This window comes from Symphalangus syndactylus, chromosome 5, assembly GCF_028878055.3.
Source record: "Symphalangus syndactylus isolate Jambi chromosome 5, NHGRI_mSymSyn1-v2.1_pri, whole genome shotgun sequence".
In the NCBI taxonomy this organism is placed as follows: Eukaryota; Metazoa; Chordata; class Mammalia; order Primates; family Hylobatidae; genus Symphalangus; species Symphalangus syndactylus.
In genome coordinates this window covers 7,353,075-7,367,269 of record NC_072427.2, presented here as the reverse complement: position 1 = coordinate 7,367,269, position 14,195 = coordinate 7,353,075, and the positions used below count along the sequence as shown (strand labels likewise).

General features: G+C 51.1%; 1 protein-coding gene across 2 annotated transcripts in view; it reads left to right on the top strand.

Annotated features, from left to right (window-relative positions):
* The window catches only part of SYNM (synemin), a 30,176-nt gene that overhangs the window by 8,382 nt on the left and 7,599 nt on the right, over window positions 1-14,195 (top strand). For both annotated transcript variants that reach the window (XM_055277087.2, XM_055277088.2), the window contains exon 3: window positions 12,931-13,001. In XM_055277087.2, coding sequence (XP_055133062.2) covers window positions 12,931-13,001 — 71 coding nt within the window. The remainder of the gene's footprint in view (window positions 1-12,930; window positions 13,002-14,195) is intronic.

The following is a 14,195-nucleotide window of genomic DNA, read 5'->3' as shown; positions in this document are numbered from 1 at the left end:
ATGAAGGAAACTGGTCTAGGGACCATAGCCTTTGTGGAGTCCCTGTGGCTTTGTGACAAGCAGAGAGCAGCCCTTGGCATGGCCAGGCAAGGAGTCCAAGGCCAAAAGGAAGAGGAAGAGTAGGGGCTTGCTTAGGTCACTGAGCAGGTATCACAGGTATCCCCAGTGTGGGAGTAGCTGAGCCCTGCCCCCTTATCTAGTGTTTGTATGTTCTGGGGACTGCTGAAGAGCTTTACACATGTCAACGTGTTGGATCCTAGGAACTGGAGGCTGTGTTTACAGATGAACAGACTTTGCTCGGAGAAGTTACAGAACTGGAAAGTGGAGGGCCAGGATGTGTTAGTGTGTTTTCATACCGCCATAAAGGTCCTACCTGAGCCTGGGTAATTTGTAAAGGAAAGAGGTTTAATTGACTTACAGTTCCGCAGGGCTGGGGAGGCCTCAGGAAACTTACAGTCGTGGCGGAAGGCAAAGGAGAAGGAAGAACCTTCTTCACGAGGTGGCAGGAGAGAGAGCGAGCTCAGGGGAAACTGCCACTTTTAAAGCGTCAGATCTCATGAGAACTCACTCACTGTCATGAGAACAGCGTGGGGGAAGTCGCTCCCATGGTCCAGTCACCTCCCACCAGGTCCCTCCCTTGACACGTGGGGGTTGCAATTCGAGATGAGGTTTGGGTGGGGACCCAGAGCCAAACCATGTCACAGGATTTGGACCCAGGAAGTCTGTGTGTATCTGCCTGTTGATTGTTGCTTTGAATCTCAGGGCTCTGGTGCCACCCTGTGTGGGTGTGGCCCTGAACTGAATCTCTTCCAAGAGATCAGCATGGTACATGGTAATGTAGGCCGACTGGCTTCATGTATCAAGATGTTGACTTGAGTTCAAGGTAACCAACTCTGATGAAAAGGTCACAAAGCGCTCAAAGGGGCTGGGTGGGGCAGAGAATGCAGTCCAGTCCCCCTGGGTGTGGCCTGCAGGCCGGCAGAACAGTGCTCCCCCCCTCCTTGGCATCACCCCTCCCTTCCCCTGGGTGCCAGTGGGTCTTTGATTGAGGTGGTGCCCCTTATTTCCTGGCAGCTCTCATGCTCAGGGCTGCTATGAAGGAGCTAGGATCTGTGAAGCTTACAATGGAAGGAATTTTAGAGACCCAGGTGCTCAACTTGCAGGAACGCCAACAATAGGCAGCTTTATGGTGTTCTTACTGCCTGCCAGACGTGCTGCTAAGTTCTTTGCCACTATTCTTTGCTCCGAGTCAACCTCTGAGGTGGGCACCACTCTCCCCTCCTAGAGGTGAGAGAGAGAGGCCGGGAGGTTGGGGCTGCAGGCTGGTGAGGGGCAGAGCCAGCCGGGTCTGGTGCCAAAGCTGTGCCGTGCCCACCAAGCCATGTAAAAAGGGCACAGTGCCTGCTCCGTTCCCAGGATTGTGGAACATGTGTCAATGGAGGGTGTGAGCAAGCTGTGGAAACCGCTTTGGCAGAAGAGTCAAAGTCTGGTCATCAAAGCCATGTTCCAGTCGTGTCTCCTTAACAGGTGGGGGAGTTAAACCTGGAGAAGTTAAGAAGGGGACCAACTCCCCTGGTGAGGGGTAGAGCAGGGACCATCCCCAGGCCTAGTTCAGCACATCTTGTAGGCTGTCTCTGTAATCTTCTGATCATGATTTTTTTTTTTTTTGAGACGGAGCCTTGCTCTGTCTCCTAGGCTGGCATGCAGTGGCACGAGCTCAGCTCACTGCAACCTCCGCCTCCTGGGTTCAAGCAATTCTGTTTCAGCCTCCTGAGTAGCTGGGACTACAGGCACCTGCCACCATTCCTGGCTGATTTTTGTATTTTTAGTAGAGACGGGGTTTCACCTTGTTGGTCAGGCTGGTCTCGAACTCCTGACCTCAGGTGATCCACCCACCTCGCCACCGCAAAGTGTTGAGATTACAGGTGTGAGTCACTGCGCCTGGCCCTGATCATGATTTTTTGCTCTAAGAATATCAAGGTGGCCTGAATTGCTTTGATGTCTATTAAAAGGGTATCTGGCTGATATGTTGCTTGTAGTTTACATTGCAGCCTGGACCGGCCTCACTGTCTTTATTTCCTGGAAGACTTAACATCAGCCAGGGTTCATCCCAGCCCTCACTCCCATTAGTGAAGAGGGAGCAGCTCTGTCAGACAGCCCCTGGCCTGGGCCCCAGGAGGCTGCTAAGGGGTGAGGCCCTCCCAGGGGCATGGCAGTCTGTGGAGGAGCCACGGCTTAACTGAGGGATGAATTGAGGGCTGGTCCTGGGGCTAAGGCCATGAGGGCCTTTCTGGATCCCCCATTTGAGAGCCTTGCTGCAGCTGAGGGGCTGGTGGCCGGGGCTCAGAGAAAGGGGAAAAGATGCTGCCAGGCTGGACTTCCCAAAGCCCGTTGTTGGCATTCTCCTTGGAAATCTTGTGGGGCGAACAGTTGCACAATTAAATCGGTAGGGCATTGAAACACATGTTGAGTTAGATGATCTAAACTTTAATATGGAAAACTTGAAAACACTCAGGCTTTATATGGGGGAAGAAAGCATTAATCAGGAATTTTTCATTTGTGAGTGACAGAAACTCTCCTCAGACTGCCCCAAGTCAGAAAAAGAATTTATTACTCATATACCTGCAAGTCTTGTGCTGGTCCACTCTGTGTTATGAAGGAATAACTGAGACTAGATATTTGTAAAGAAAAGAGGTTTATTTCGGCCCACAGTTGTGCAGGCTGTACAGGAATCACGGTGCTGGCATCTGCTCCTGGTGAAGCCTCAGGAAGCATACAGTCATGGTGCAAGATGAAAGGAGCAGGCATGTCACATGGCAAGAGAGCGAGCAAGAGAGGGTGGGGAGGTGCCAGCTTCTTTTTTTCTTTTTGAGATGGAGTCTCACTCTGTCACCCAGGCTGGAGTGCAGTGGTGCGATCTGGCTCACTGCAACCTCCTCTGCCTCCCGAGTTCAAGCAGTTCTCCTGATTCTCCTGCCTCAGCCTCCGGAGTAGCTGGGACTACAGGCACCTGCCACCATGCCTGGCTAATTTTTGTATTTTTAATAAAGATGAGGTTTCACCATATTGGCCAGGCTGGTCTTGAACTCCTGACCTTGTGATCCACCTGCCTCGGCCTCTCTAAGTGCTGGGATTACAGGCATGAGCCCTTGTGCCTGGCCGGTGCTGGGTTCTTTTAAACAACCAGATCTCGTGTGGACTCATAGAGTGAGAACTCACTCATTATCGGCGAGGGCAGCACCAAGCCATTGATGAGCGATCCACCCCCATAATCCAAACACCTTCCACTAGGCCCCACCTTCAACACGGAGGTCACATTTCAACATGAGATGAGGAGAAGACACACATCCAAACCGTATCAAATCCTTAGTTTCAGGTGCAGCTGGTCCACATGGTGGGATGGGCTCTGTCTTCTGGACTCTTCCCACCACATGCCTGGGTGGGCCCCGAGCAGCTCCAGGCTTAGGGCCACCCAGCCTCGTGCCCGCGGTCAAAGGAGGGCATCGTCTCGGCCTCTCCATCTCTGTTGGGTCATGTTCCTGCCTCTGAGCCCGTCACTGGCCAGAGGGACGAAGGGCTCTAGAGCTTTGGGGTGGGGTCCCAGCCTCTTAGGAGTCACATGGACTGAGACTGGGGTGGTGGGAGTTACCCCAATTCAGGCACTGTTCTAGGGCAGATGCCAGGCAGGCCTGGAAAACTGACTTCTGTATCTGTGTTTGGTAATGCCCCATGCCAGATAAATCTTTTCCCTGCAGGGCAGTTGGATTTTTCTATTTTCTTTCTGTAATAGTTCTCTGAGTTAGAATCAGGAAACTTATTTTGTGCCTTGTCTCTCTGGAATTTTGAGCCCTTTTCTTCGTTTCTTCCCTACTTCGTCCTGCCCGCTGTTCTCCATCTTGAAAAGCCAGTGTAAACACAGGCATCCTGCCTGAGAGTGCCGGGCCTGCCTTTTTGGTTGGGTGTTCACAAGCCACGGGCCCAGCTTTTCCAGGGCATCGATCGCGAGCTGTTTCTGCTCACTGTCAGCAGTCCGTCAGCCAGGGCAGAGTTTATTTTGTCTGTCTGTGGCTGGCGTTTCCCTAACCCGATTATGGATTGATGTGGCCATCTCCTAGGAATTTAGGAGCGACTCGTGCTTTCAGGGGAGCCAGTGATGGATTTCACTGTACCTCTTTCTGCCTTCCAAGTTTGCGTGGGGGAAAACGAGGACCCCTGTCAGGAGCCTGCCTGACCGGCCCTGCCCCGCTGCAGACTCCCAGCCGTGCTGGGTCGGGTCGCTGCAGGCCTCCTGCCACTGTGCTCCGGTTTAGTCTCGGAGCTGCCCATCGACGAAAAAGACATACAGATGGTTGAATAGAACCCATTTTGTATAAGCCAAAAACTTAGCATTTTTGAAAATCACCAGTGCATGTCTGGAAGACAAACCCTCGTCATCCTCGATGTGAGTCTTTCTCAGTAGCCTGCGCTGCTCCAATTCGGAGGACAGGTGTGAAGTTCCTCTTTGTGTTAGTGGACTTGCGCTCTTCCGACCCTTATTCTTTAAAGCGCCCATTTGATCTCTGCAAACCTTGACCCATCTGTGGTGGCCGTTGGCCCAGAATTGCTGAGTTGATCGTCATCACCCTGTGGCTTATTGGTTCTCATTCACATGCGAGGGAAGAGGCTGTGGCTCTTTAATGCTTAAAGCACATTTTGCTGGGATTTGTCCATTGTCCCAAGGACTCTCAAATGTACTGAACACCTCCCAACCCAGATCTTTGGCCCTTCTAGGTGACTGTCACAGGGAAGGAGCAACATTAAAGTCATCATAAAATAATATGATTGTAAACTTGTAATTTCCAAAGAGGCTTGCAATTTATAAATAAATATATAATTTAATAAAATAAACATAAGATAATAAAATTAGGCTGGGCTCGGTGGCTCACGCTTGTAATCCCAGCACTTTGGGAGGCCGAGGCGGGCAGATCACGAGGTCAGGAGATCGAGACCACAGTGAAACCCCGTCTCTACTAAAAAAATACAAAAAATTAGCCGGGCGTGGTGGCGGGCACCTGTAGTCCCAGCTACTCGGAGAGGCTGAGGCAGGAGAATGGCGTGAACCCGGGAGGCGGAGCTTGCAGTGAGCCGAGATCGCACCACTGCACTCCAGCCTGGGCGACAGAGCGAGACTCCATCTCAAAAAAAAAAAAAAAAAAAAAAAAAAAGATAATAAAATTAAATTAAAACAAAGCAAACCTCAAAGAGTCTGAGACTGGAGTTTTGCCTTTGGCCAGCACATGGCCAGGGAAGCTGCTGGCACCTTGCCTGGCAGGTGAAGATGAGATTGAGACCTCTGAGCATCCTAAGACGTGCAGCACCAACCCGCCCTTTCCTCCTGCATTGCGGGTGGCAGTGAACAGGAGCTGTGAGGCTGGGCTTGGGGCCGTGGATACTGAGAAGAGAGGAGACACCCTGCCTGCAGCTGGCACCAGACTGTACTGGCTCTTGTGCCCTGTCGAGAGTGGCTGCAGTTGTGTGGGGCTGGAGGTACTGGTCCATTTGCTGTATGACATTCGACTACGTTTGCTTTATCTCATGACTGTCCACCCGGTATCATCATCCATCTTACTTTTTGATGCATTCCAAGTAGGTACCATTATCTCTGGCCATGAATGGGTAACAGGGAGTGACAGCTGCCTTCTGTTTAGTGCCTACCATGTGCTAAGTGCTTTGTAGACAGTATCTCCAATTTTTATAGCTTCACCAAAGAAGTTTATTTTCCATGTGATGAAACCCAGGTTCAAGGTTACTTAAAAGGTTACACAACTCATAATTGGAGAGCCTGAGATTTTAACTTCAGGCCTTAACCCAGGGCTGTTCCCTCCATGCCCTGCTGAATGTGGAATTGGAAAGGGATGCCGGGCGGATGATGGTACAGACCTAGTCCCTGTCCTCAGTGGTAGGGTGATGTGTTGGGTGCAGTGGGAGGGAGGCTGATGAGGCATGCAGGGAGGGCTTCCTGGAAGAGGCAATGCTTGATTCTTATAGGAAGAGAAGCTGGAAATGACTTTTTGGAAAGGGTTTTCCAGGCAGAGGGAATGGCCAGGGGGAGGCCCTGAGGACTGAGCTAGTGTGGTATTTATGACAGTGCCAGTCTCTGGGCAGCTGGGTTTTGGGGGCCTGTCATGCAGGGCCACGTGTGATGATGGGTAAGAGCCGCACCTGCCCTCAGCCTGCTCTGGAGACACTTGTATGCAGGATATGATGCCGGGTGGGGGCCTGCAAAGATACTCCCAGTGTGGGCTTCATGTCAAGGAACATGGGCTGTAGATGAGGCAGCGTGGACCTGGGAGCCTGCCACACAGCAGGGAGCCCGAAGGGTCACGAAAGACACTCCAGCACGAGGCTTCTGGAGATGGGGAGGGAGTTGTGAGAATCGGGAGGCTTCTACAGGGATTTAAGATTGATGAAGGTCTTGAAAGAAGGGGAAATGTGAGCAGACACAGAGGAGAGAGGGAGATGGACAGTAGGGGGTAGCGTGGCAGGAGGGACACAGTATGTTGAGGTAAAAAGTCAAGCATATTCCAGTAATGGAATGCACATTCCTAGGAGGTAGTGTCGATGGTTCACTGCCACCTAACAGGGAAAGCTATCCATGGGTCACCGCTGGATGGAGCACTTCAGACCGAGGTGATGAGAAGAGATTTGCAAAGGGATGTGGGGTTTGGGCCTTTGGGTGGTGGGGGAAGTGGGGAGATGGGACTTGGACTGGCAGAAAGGAATCAGGAAGGAGCTCCAGGTGGGCAAGTTTGAATAAGAGAATAAACTGAGGGAGGAACTTGCAAGGGGAGTGAGGAGAGGTCTGGGAATGAGGCAGAGTGCAGGGGTCTTGAACGCCGGGAAGCTGCAGTGGGGCTTTCTGTGGCATGCAAGGGCAGTCCCAGGGCCAGCACTATGGAGGGGGTAGGTGGTGCTGGGGAGGCAGCTGCAGGCAGAGGGCAGGAGGCCCGCAGTGCTGGGGTGGATGGGGTGTCTGGGTGGCTGCAGGGAGGCTTCCAGAGTTTCCTGCAGTCGCTAGCGCCCAGGCGTGCAGACCTGATGGAGGTGGCTGTGGTAGGAGGGAGGAGCCTGAGGGGCTGAGAGGTAAGGAAGTATGAGAGACACGTGCCACTGTCACTCGCTGCAGGCTAGCACAGAGTCTGTAAAGCAGGTGCTTGTGAATAATCGGATGATAATTGATAAGATGATGAAAACCCTAGTAATGTCCAGAACCTGCAGCGTCCCAAACCCTCTCACTGCTGATGTGAAGATCTGGTCCAGATTCTACAGATTGAGGATGTGCAGAAGCACAGATAGAAAAGAAACAGCTTCCCCATACACACACTCAGCACAGAGCCCAATCATCAGCAAGAAGCTGTTAGAAAACATAATCTTTCAGAAAAGATACTCAATATTGAAACAACAAATGCAACAATACCCAGGAGTGGACGGTGCAGAAACCACAGAACAGAAGGATGCAGAAACAGCGTGCGTGACATGAGGCCCATCCTAGGTTTCTGGTCTGGAAGACAGACAATGCAGGCTCTGTAAGAATCCAAAAAGAGGCTTTTGTATTCTATGTTTTGGGGATGAAAGATACGATAATTGTTCTAAATTTCACCTGAAAGAAAAAATGGAAAGCTGGGTCAAAATGATTTTTCAGTAGAAAAATTGAAAGAAGCCTTACCTCGGCAGACTGGAAAATGCAATGCAGAGATGTATTTACTGCCTGGGGCCTTTAAGGCAAAAGTCCTTTTAAAAGGTTCGGTTAGAAACAACAACATCAAAAAATATTGTGTGTGCCGGGGAAGGGCATGGGAAGCTTCCTGTTTCTTCTTTCTGATCCCAGTTGGCAGAAGCAGCGTGTTTTAATGGAGAAAAATGTGATATTGTCCCTGGTCTCGATGTAGACTGCTAATGTAGCAACACAGAGTGTTAGGTAACAGGGGTACCTTAATGGCGCCGGTTCCGGGTTCTTCTCCCCTCCTTGACCGGGCACTGTCTGAACCCGCCAAAGGAGGGCCAACCAGAAAGAAGCATCTCCCGCCTTCCCTTGGGCCCGCCCCACGTAGGCCCAAGGGATATAAAACCCAGCACACCAGCAGCTCTCTCTCTCCTCTTCTCTCTCTTCTCTTCTCTCTCTTCTTTTCTCCTCTCTTCTCCTCTCCTCTTCTCTCTCTTCTTTTCTCTCTCTTCTCTCCTCTCCTCTCTCTTCTCTTCTCTCTTCTCTTCTCCTCCCTCTCCTCTTCTCTTCTCTCCTCTCCTCTCTTCTCTCCTCTTCTCTCCTCTCCTCTTCTCTCTCTTCTTTCTTCTCTTCTCTCCTCTCCTCTCCTCTCCTCTCCTCTCCTCCCTCTTCTCTTCTCTTCTCTCTTTCCCCCGCGCGACCTGGCCTCTACCTGTCCAGTAAAGATCTCCTGGCTGCCACCGGTGTCGTCTCTGACTAGCCTGTCGCCCTTCACAGAGGACTCATGTTTACATCTCATCATTCTAGTGGTATCTCTGATTGCTCCATTATTTTTTAGGCCACCTGTACCTTTTCACATGTCTATTCAAAGGGAAACGTTTCTTAGGGGTTTCCTCAAGGTTTTGCAGAAGTACATTTTGTTTTTTTAAGCTAGATCCCACCTTTTTTTGGAAGACTTATAAAAATATGTGAACACTGAGACTTATCTAGTTACTAGATAAAATACTTGAAGTGAATAAAAATCTTGTAATTTTAAGAATAGGGTTTGGCATGGTGGCTCACACCTGTAATCCCAGCACTTTGGGAGGCTGAGGCAGGCGGATCGCTTGAGCCCAGGAGTTGGAGACCAGCCTGGGCAACATGGTGAAACCCCATCTCTACAAACAATACAAAAACAACTAGTTGGGTGTGGTGGCACGTGCCTGTAGTCCCAGCTACTTGGGAGGCTGAGGTGGGAGGATCACCTAAGCCCGGGAGGCAGAGGTTGCCGTGAGCCGAGATGGCACCACTGCACTGCGCTCCAGCCTGGGCGACAGAGCAAGATCCTGTCTCTAAATAAATAAATAGAATATATAATTGAAAGGATCGACCAGTACCTTTGGTTGCTGGTCAAATAAATGAGTTAACATCAGTTAACCATAAAATACAGGTGATCCACAATCCCTTCCCTTGTTGACTCATTTTAGTTAGCTGGAAATCAGTTTTCTTTGGAGGATGTAGAAGGAGGTGGTGATCGCTGAAGTTTAGTGAGCTCTTATTCTGTGACAGCCATGGTTCTGAGAACTTTCTGCTTCTTGATTAATTCCTACTGCCAACCTGTGAGTTCTTTCCATTTCAGAAATAGGGAAACTGAGTCACAGTGGGTTGAGCGGCCTGCCAGGGTCACAGAACTAGGAAGTGGCAGGCCCCAGATCTAAATCCAGACATCCTGACTCCGGAACTTTATCCTATGCTTCCTTTCTGTTTTATGAGTAACGTTTGTCTCTGTTGATTATCTGATTTTTTTTTTCAGTCTCTAGTATTGACCTAGAGATGGCTCTGGGATGTGATTGAATACTGACCCCAGAAGGGATGCCCGGAAATGGCCCAGCACTGCCACGTTACCTACTGTTACTCTTCCTATGAAGCTGGTGGTCGTCTCACCTTTCCCATTCAGGTGGCATTGCTGGTCATGGGAATGAAACTCCCCTCTGCCCCCTCCCTTCTGTTCCCTGGTCTTCCCGGCGACTGACCAGCCACAGGCCCGCATCTGGGGTGACCCAGGCAGTGCCTCCACTCTGTGTGGAGCTTGGCTTCCTCTGGCACAGTGAGAGCCGAGGGAGGCGGTTCTGCGGCTCCTTCTCCAGCTCTGGAGCCTCCCTTTCTTCTCTGTACTTCTCCACCTGTTTGCTAGGAAGCACCCTGTGAATCACCCACAGGCCCAGGCCCCGACCCCTGCGCCGGCCCCAGCAGGCTCCTGCACAGGCACGGCTTCTGGGAACATCCTGACAGTGCCTCATTTATGGGGCTGTACAGAGCAGTGGCCTTGTGCCCACAGTGCTGAATCACGGCAGATTATTCAGAAATTCCATTAGGATAATCTATCCCAGACGGAGAGCCTTGCCTTGGGGCCTGCTCAGGACGCCGGGTGGCCCATTAGGGCCTGGCGCCTGGCCAGAGGCCACATTACGGTCGGCTTCTGCACTGTGGGTTTGTCTTGGGCTCCTTAATGAGGCCAGGGACTTGAGTTTTCTTGCACTTATTTTCCTGCATAAGGGGCCACCAGCCTGTGGAGCTGTGTGAAATGCCCACAATAGCCCGTGACTCAGGGCATTGGCATTTCTCACAGTCCCCGAGGCTTGGGGGCAGATTTCCTCCACCGCTCTCAAAATAACCAGGTTTGATTGCAGCCTCAGAGAACATGCTACGCATTTCTTAAAGTGGTATGAACCTATTCCTTAAAAATGTCCCTTGCAGAGCCTTAGAGGAAATCATAGTTTCTGGCTTCTCCTCAGAGTCTTGTTGATGCTTTCGCCGTGTAGTCCTGGGGCCGTGTGGAAGGAGGGTGGCTGCCATTGGGCTGGGTGTGCTACCCGAAGCATGAACTCAATGGCCACTGCTCAGCTGGGTGCTCACAGATAGTAAAGGTGACGTGTCCCTGCCTGCTAGGATCTGGCCATTGAGAGGGGACACAGATGAGGGACAGCTCCTTCTCCAGCAGGAGCTTCTTACTGTCATAGGAGAGCTCTGCAAGGCCATTTTGGATGAAGTCACCAAGAGAATTTACTGTCATTAATATGGCCTGGAGGGTCTGTCTGCAGGATTTGTGCTTTCTGAAATGTGTGTGCAACACCGTGGTCTCTGGCCCCACTGGGAGGCCTAGCGGTGTCGCAGGGGAGGGGGCTGAGAGCTCAGGCTGCCTGGGTTTGCATTTTTCTCTTTACTGGTGAGCTGTGTGCCCTTGACCAAGATGCTATCTCTGCACCCCACTCTTCTCACCTCTAGAGCGAGGATGCGGCCACAGGCCCTGTGTTGGGGGTGGCTTCGACTGTTTTAAGTACATGAGATTGACCACAATGCCTGGTGCTCAGTGTCAGCCAGGGATGGTAAAGGCCTAGAAAGGGGAGGCTGTGGGGCTGTATCTTGTCCCCTGAACCGGGCCAGAAGCCCCACGCAGGGCTGGTGCCTGTCTCGTGTACTTCAGGGTCCTGAACTCTATGAAGGTTTGGTGATGCTTTGGAATTCTGGAAGAGGAGCAGAACCATTCCCCTTGGAGGGGTGGGGAAGACGTATTTTTCCCTGGACAGCAACATACCTTCCGTTCTAACTTGAGCAGCTCAAGGGAGAGGCCCCGTGCTATCCGAGGTTCACAGCTGAGCCAGGCCGGGAGGATCTGAACTAGAACCTAGTCTTCCTCCCCACACCCTGCTCTGGCTCCTCAGCTGTAGGATGCCAGCCCTTCTGCTGCTGTCATCCTGAGGTGCAGACCCTTGGAGCCTGGCTTTTACCCTGAATGTTCCTCTGATTATATAGACCTCAGAACTTGCTCAGCAGTGAAAGCTGTTTGTGTTCCTGGAACCTAAAATGCTTGGTCATGAGGGTGTGGGATTAATGGATTGGTGTCCTGTTTCCTGGCCTCTGCCCTGAGCGAAGGGCTGGGCCTCTGGACTCGGGCCCCTGCACATCCACCGTCTACCCACAAGTGCTCTGCAGTCACCGCTCCGGGGCAGGCCCGCTGTGTGTGCCTTCGTGAGAGTGCCTCCTGCCTCCTTTGCTTTCTTCCAGCCGCTCACAGGGTTCTCATGTTCATGGGGCCCACCATGTTTCAATAGATGGAAATACAACTCAGTGCAGTTTGTCCAAGCTGCCAAGTCCCTGCTCGGGTGTGGGCACCCTGCTCCGTTTTTGTGCCCATCTCTCAGCCGTAAGATTGGCATTTCTCAGTGGGCTCTGGTTCTGGATGCCTTTTGCCGTGTGCAGTGTATTTCTTGGAACCGGAGTTAGTGACTTCACATGTTGCTCTAGCAGCTGAGAAACTGTTGCACCCAGAGCTGCCAGCAGCCCAAGGGGTCTTCGTGAGTGACTTGGTGACAGGCATCCTGGTGCTAAGCCCCTCACCAGCAGGCTGGGTCTGCTGGGACAACTCTCCTCAGCTCTGGATCTGAAGCAGTAGACGTGAACAACCTAATGAAGCCTCTATAATTTTAGAACTTTGGAGCAGACATAGCCAAAGAAATCACCTCGTTCAGTACTTCTCACCATTTTATTAAAGGAGATAACAGGATGTCAGTTTGGATGAAGTGAGGCCCTGGGGGTGGCAGTGGGAGGGGCTCCTGACGGGCGGCGCTTTAGCACTACCTTTTCTGTCTGCCTGCCTTCTACTTTTTTTTGTCATCTCCAAGATGACCCCCTGGAACACAGTTTGAAACCACAGATGCCGTTTGGCTGCCTTACAAGTGTCAGTCCCTGCTGTGCTCCTGGTCAGCCCTCTGCAAGCTGCTCCCCCAGTTGTGACTCCAGGAAGACCCCAGTCGGGGGTGTAGCTGCTCTGGGGCCCTCTAGCCTGGGGTGACAGGCCATGCCTGGGGCTCACATCTCTCCAGTGTCCCCTTGCTCCTGCTCCTCTTCACCCTGGACTGAGAAAGCTTTCTGGAAGGGCTTGGCTCGCCAGTACCACCGAAGCCCTGGCCTGGTCATTTTGTTCACTGGGCGAGTAGGGGTTGAGCGCCATGCTGGGTGCCAGGGATGTGGCGGTGAGCAGAGCAGGCGGCCTGGCCCTGGTCTGCTGAGGCTGGTGGGTGGGCTTGCCAGCCCTATGGTGCAGCCCTGCCCGAGTCTCCTCTTCAGGTAGAAGTCCTAAAACATGTGACACTCTGGTCGTCGGCCACATACCACGTACTACGTTTTATTAGAGGCACTTCTTCTTCTTTCATTTCCTAATGAATTATGTTTTTAAATTATTTTTACAGGGCCTTATTGGAAGGAGAAAGTAATCCAGAGATAGTGATCGGGACTGGGCACATTGAAAACATGCCACCAGGTAAATAAAAGCTAATGATTTAACTTAGCTTTAGGCATCTGAACTGTTTATTCTGTGGTAGATAGTAAAGCACCGTCATCTGGAAGAAGGGGTTAGATACGCTGTTTAGATAACAGGAGTTCATCTCTATTTAAGTACCAAATAGATTTTAGTTTAGTGTGACATCATTTCAATTATGTGAATGAGAAGGTTTGGGAAGGTGCTTGATAAACTTGGTCCCTCTCTCGACAGGATGCAGGAGCGGAAGGGGCTAATGGCACTGGGCAGTGTGAGGGCGAGCAGGAGTGCACATGAACTTGTGTTTCACAGCCCTGGAAGGGACACTCCGTCCATTTCCAGACCAAGGGGTTATGGTTGTTACACCTGTAGAGGGAGGTATGGCCTTGGATGGCAGGCGGCACTCTGGAACCTGCTACCCTAACAGGAAGAGACAGGGGAGTGGTTACATTGTGTCCACCACCCTAGGTTGGTGTGGGCAGCTCAGGAAAATGTGTCCTGGTGCCTTGAAGACTATCTTATTCAGGCCGAGAGCCTCAGGACAGGGCCCATCCTTCCTATGGCTGCAGAACTGACATAAGATAATTAATGTTCATTAGAAAGATCCTAAGAAACTGAGGGATAACTTGTTTTTTAACCTTTTAAAGCCCTATAGAATCTTAAAGAGCTCTGGATAAGCAAGTGTCAGTTAAATTACGTATAGAATGTTGAGTTCACACCTTAGGCAGCATGGTTTTAGTCTTCATTGTTTCTTTTAGGCACCTCATGGATTTGACATGTCACTGGGTGGAGAAGAATATTTGGGTTCTAATCATCTATAACTGGAAGGGATCTGGTCTTAGACAACATGCAGCAAATTTTCTTTCTAATTTTGAGAGTAAGTTTGAAAAAAGCAAAGGCGTTCATGGAAGGGTAGGCATTGGTCAGCCTGCCTGGCATCAGTTAACATATGACATCTATAAAATAAGAATTAACTCCCCAGATTTCAAGGTTTACTTAGTTACCTGCATTTTTAACCTGTGGATAGCTAAGTTTGGACATCCATCGTGTAGCCTAGAGAGAGGGGAGAAGGAAGAAAAGGGCCCAGGAGCTCCGAGGAGGACCAACAGTCTAAGCCAGGGCCCTGCTCAAATTTTCCCAGTAGTAATTTTGGGGCCGAGGGAGAGCACATGGAGGGGCTAATGGCCTTTGCTATTA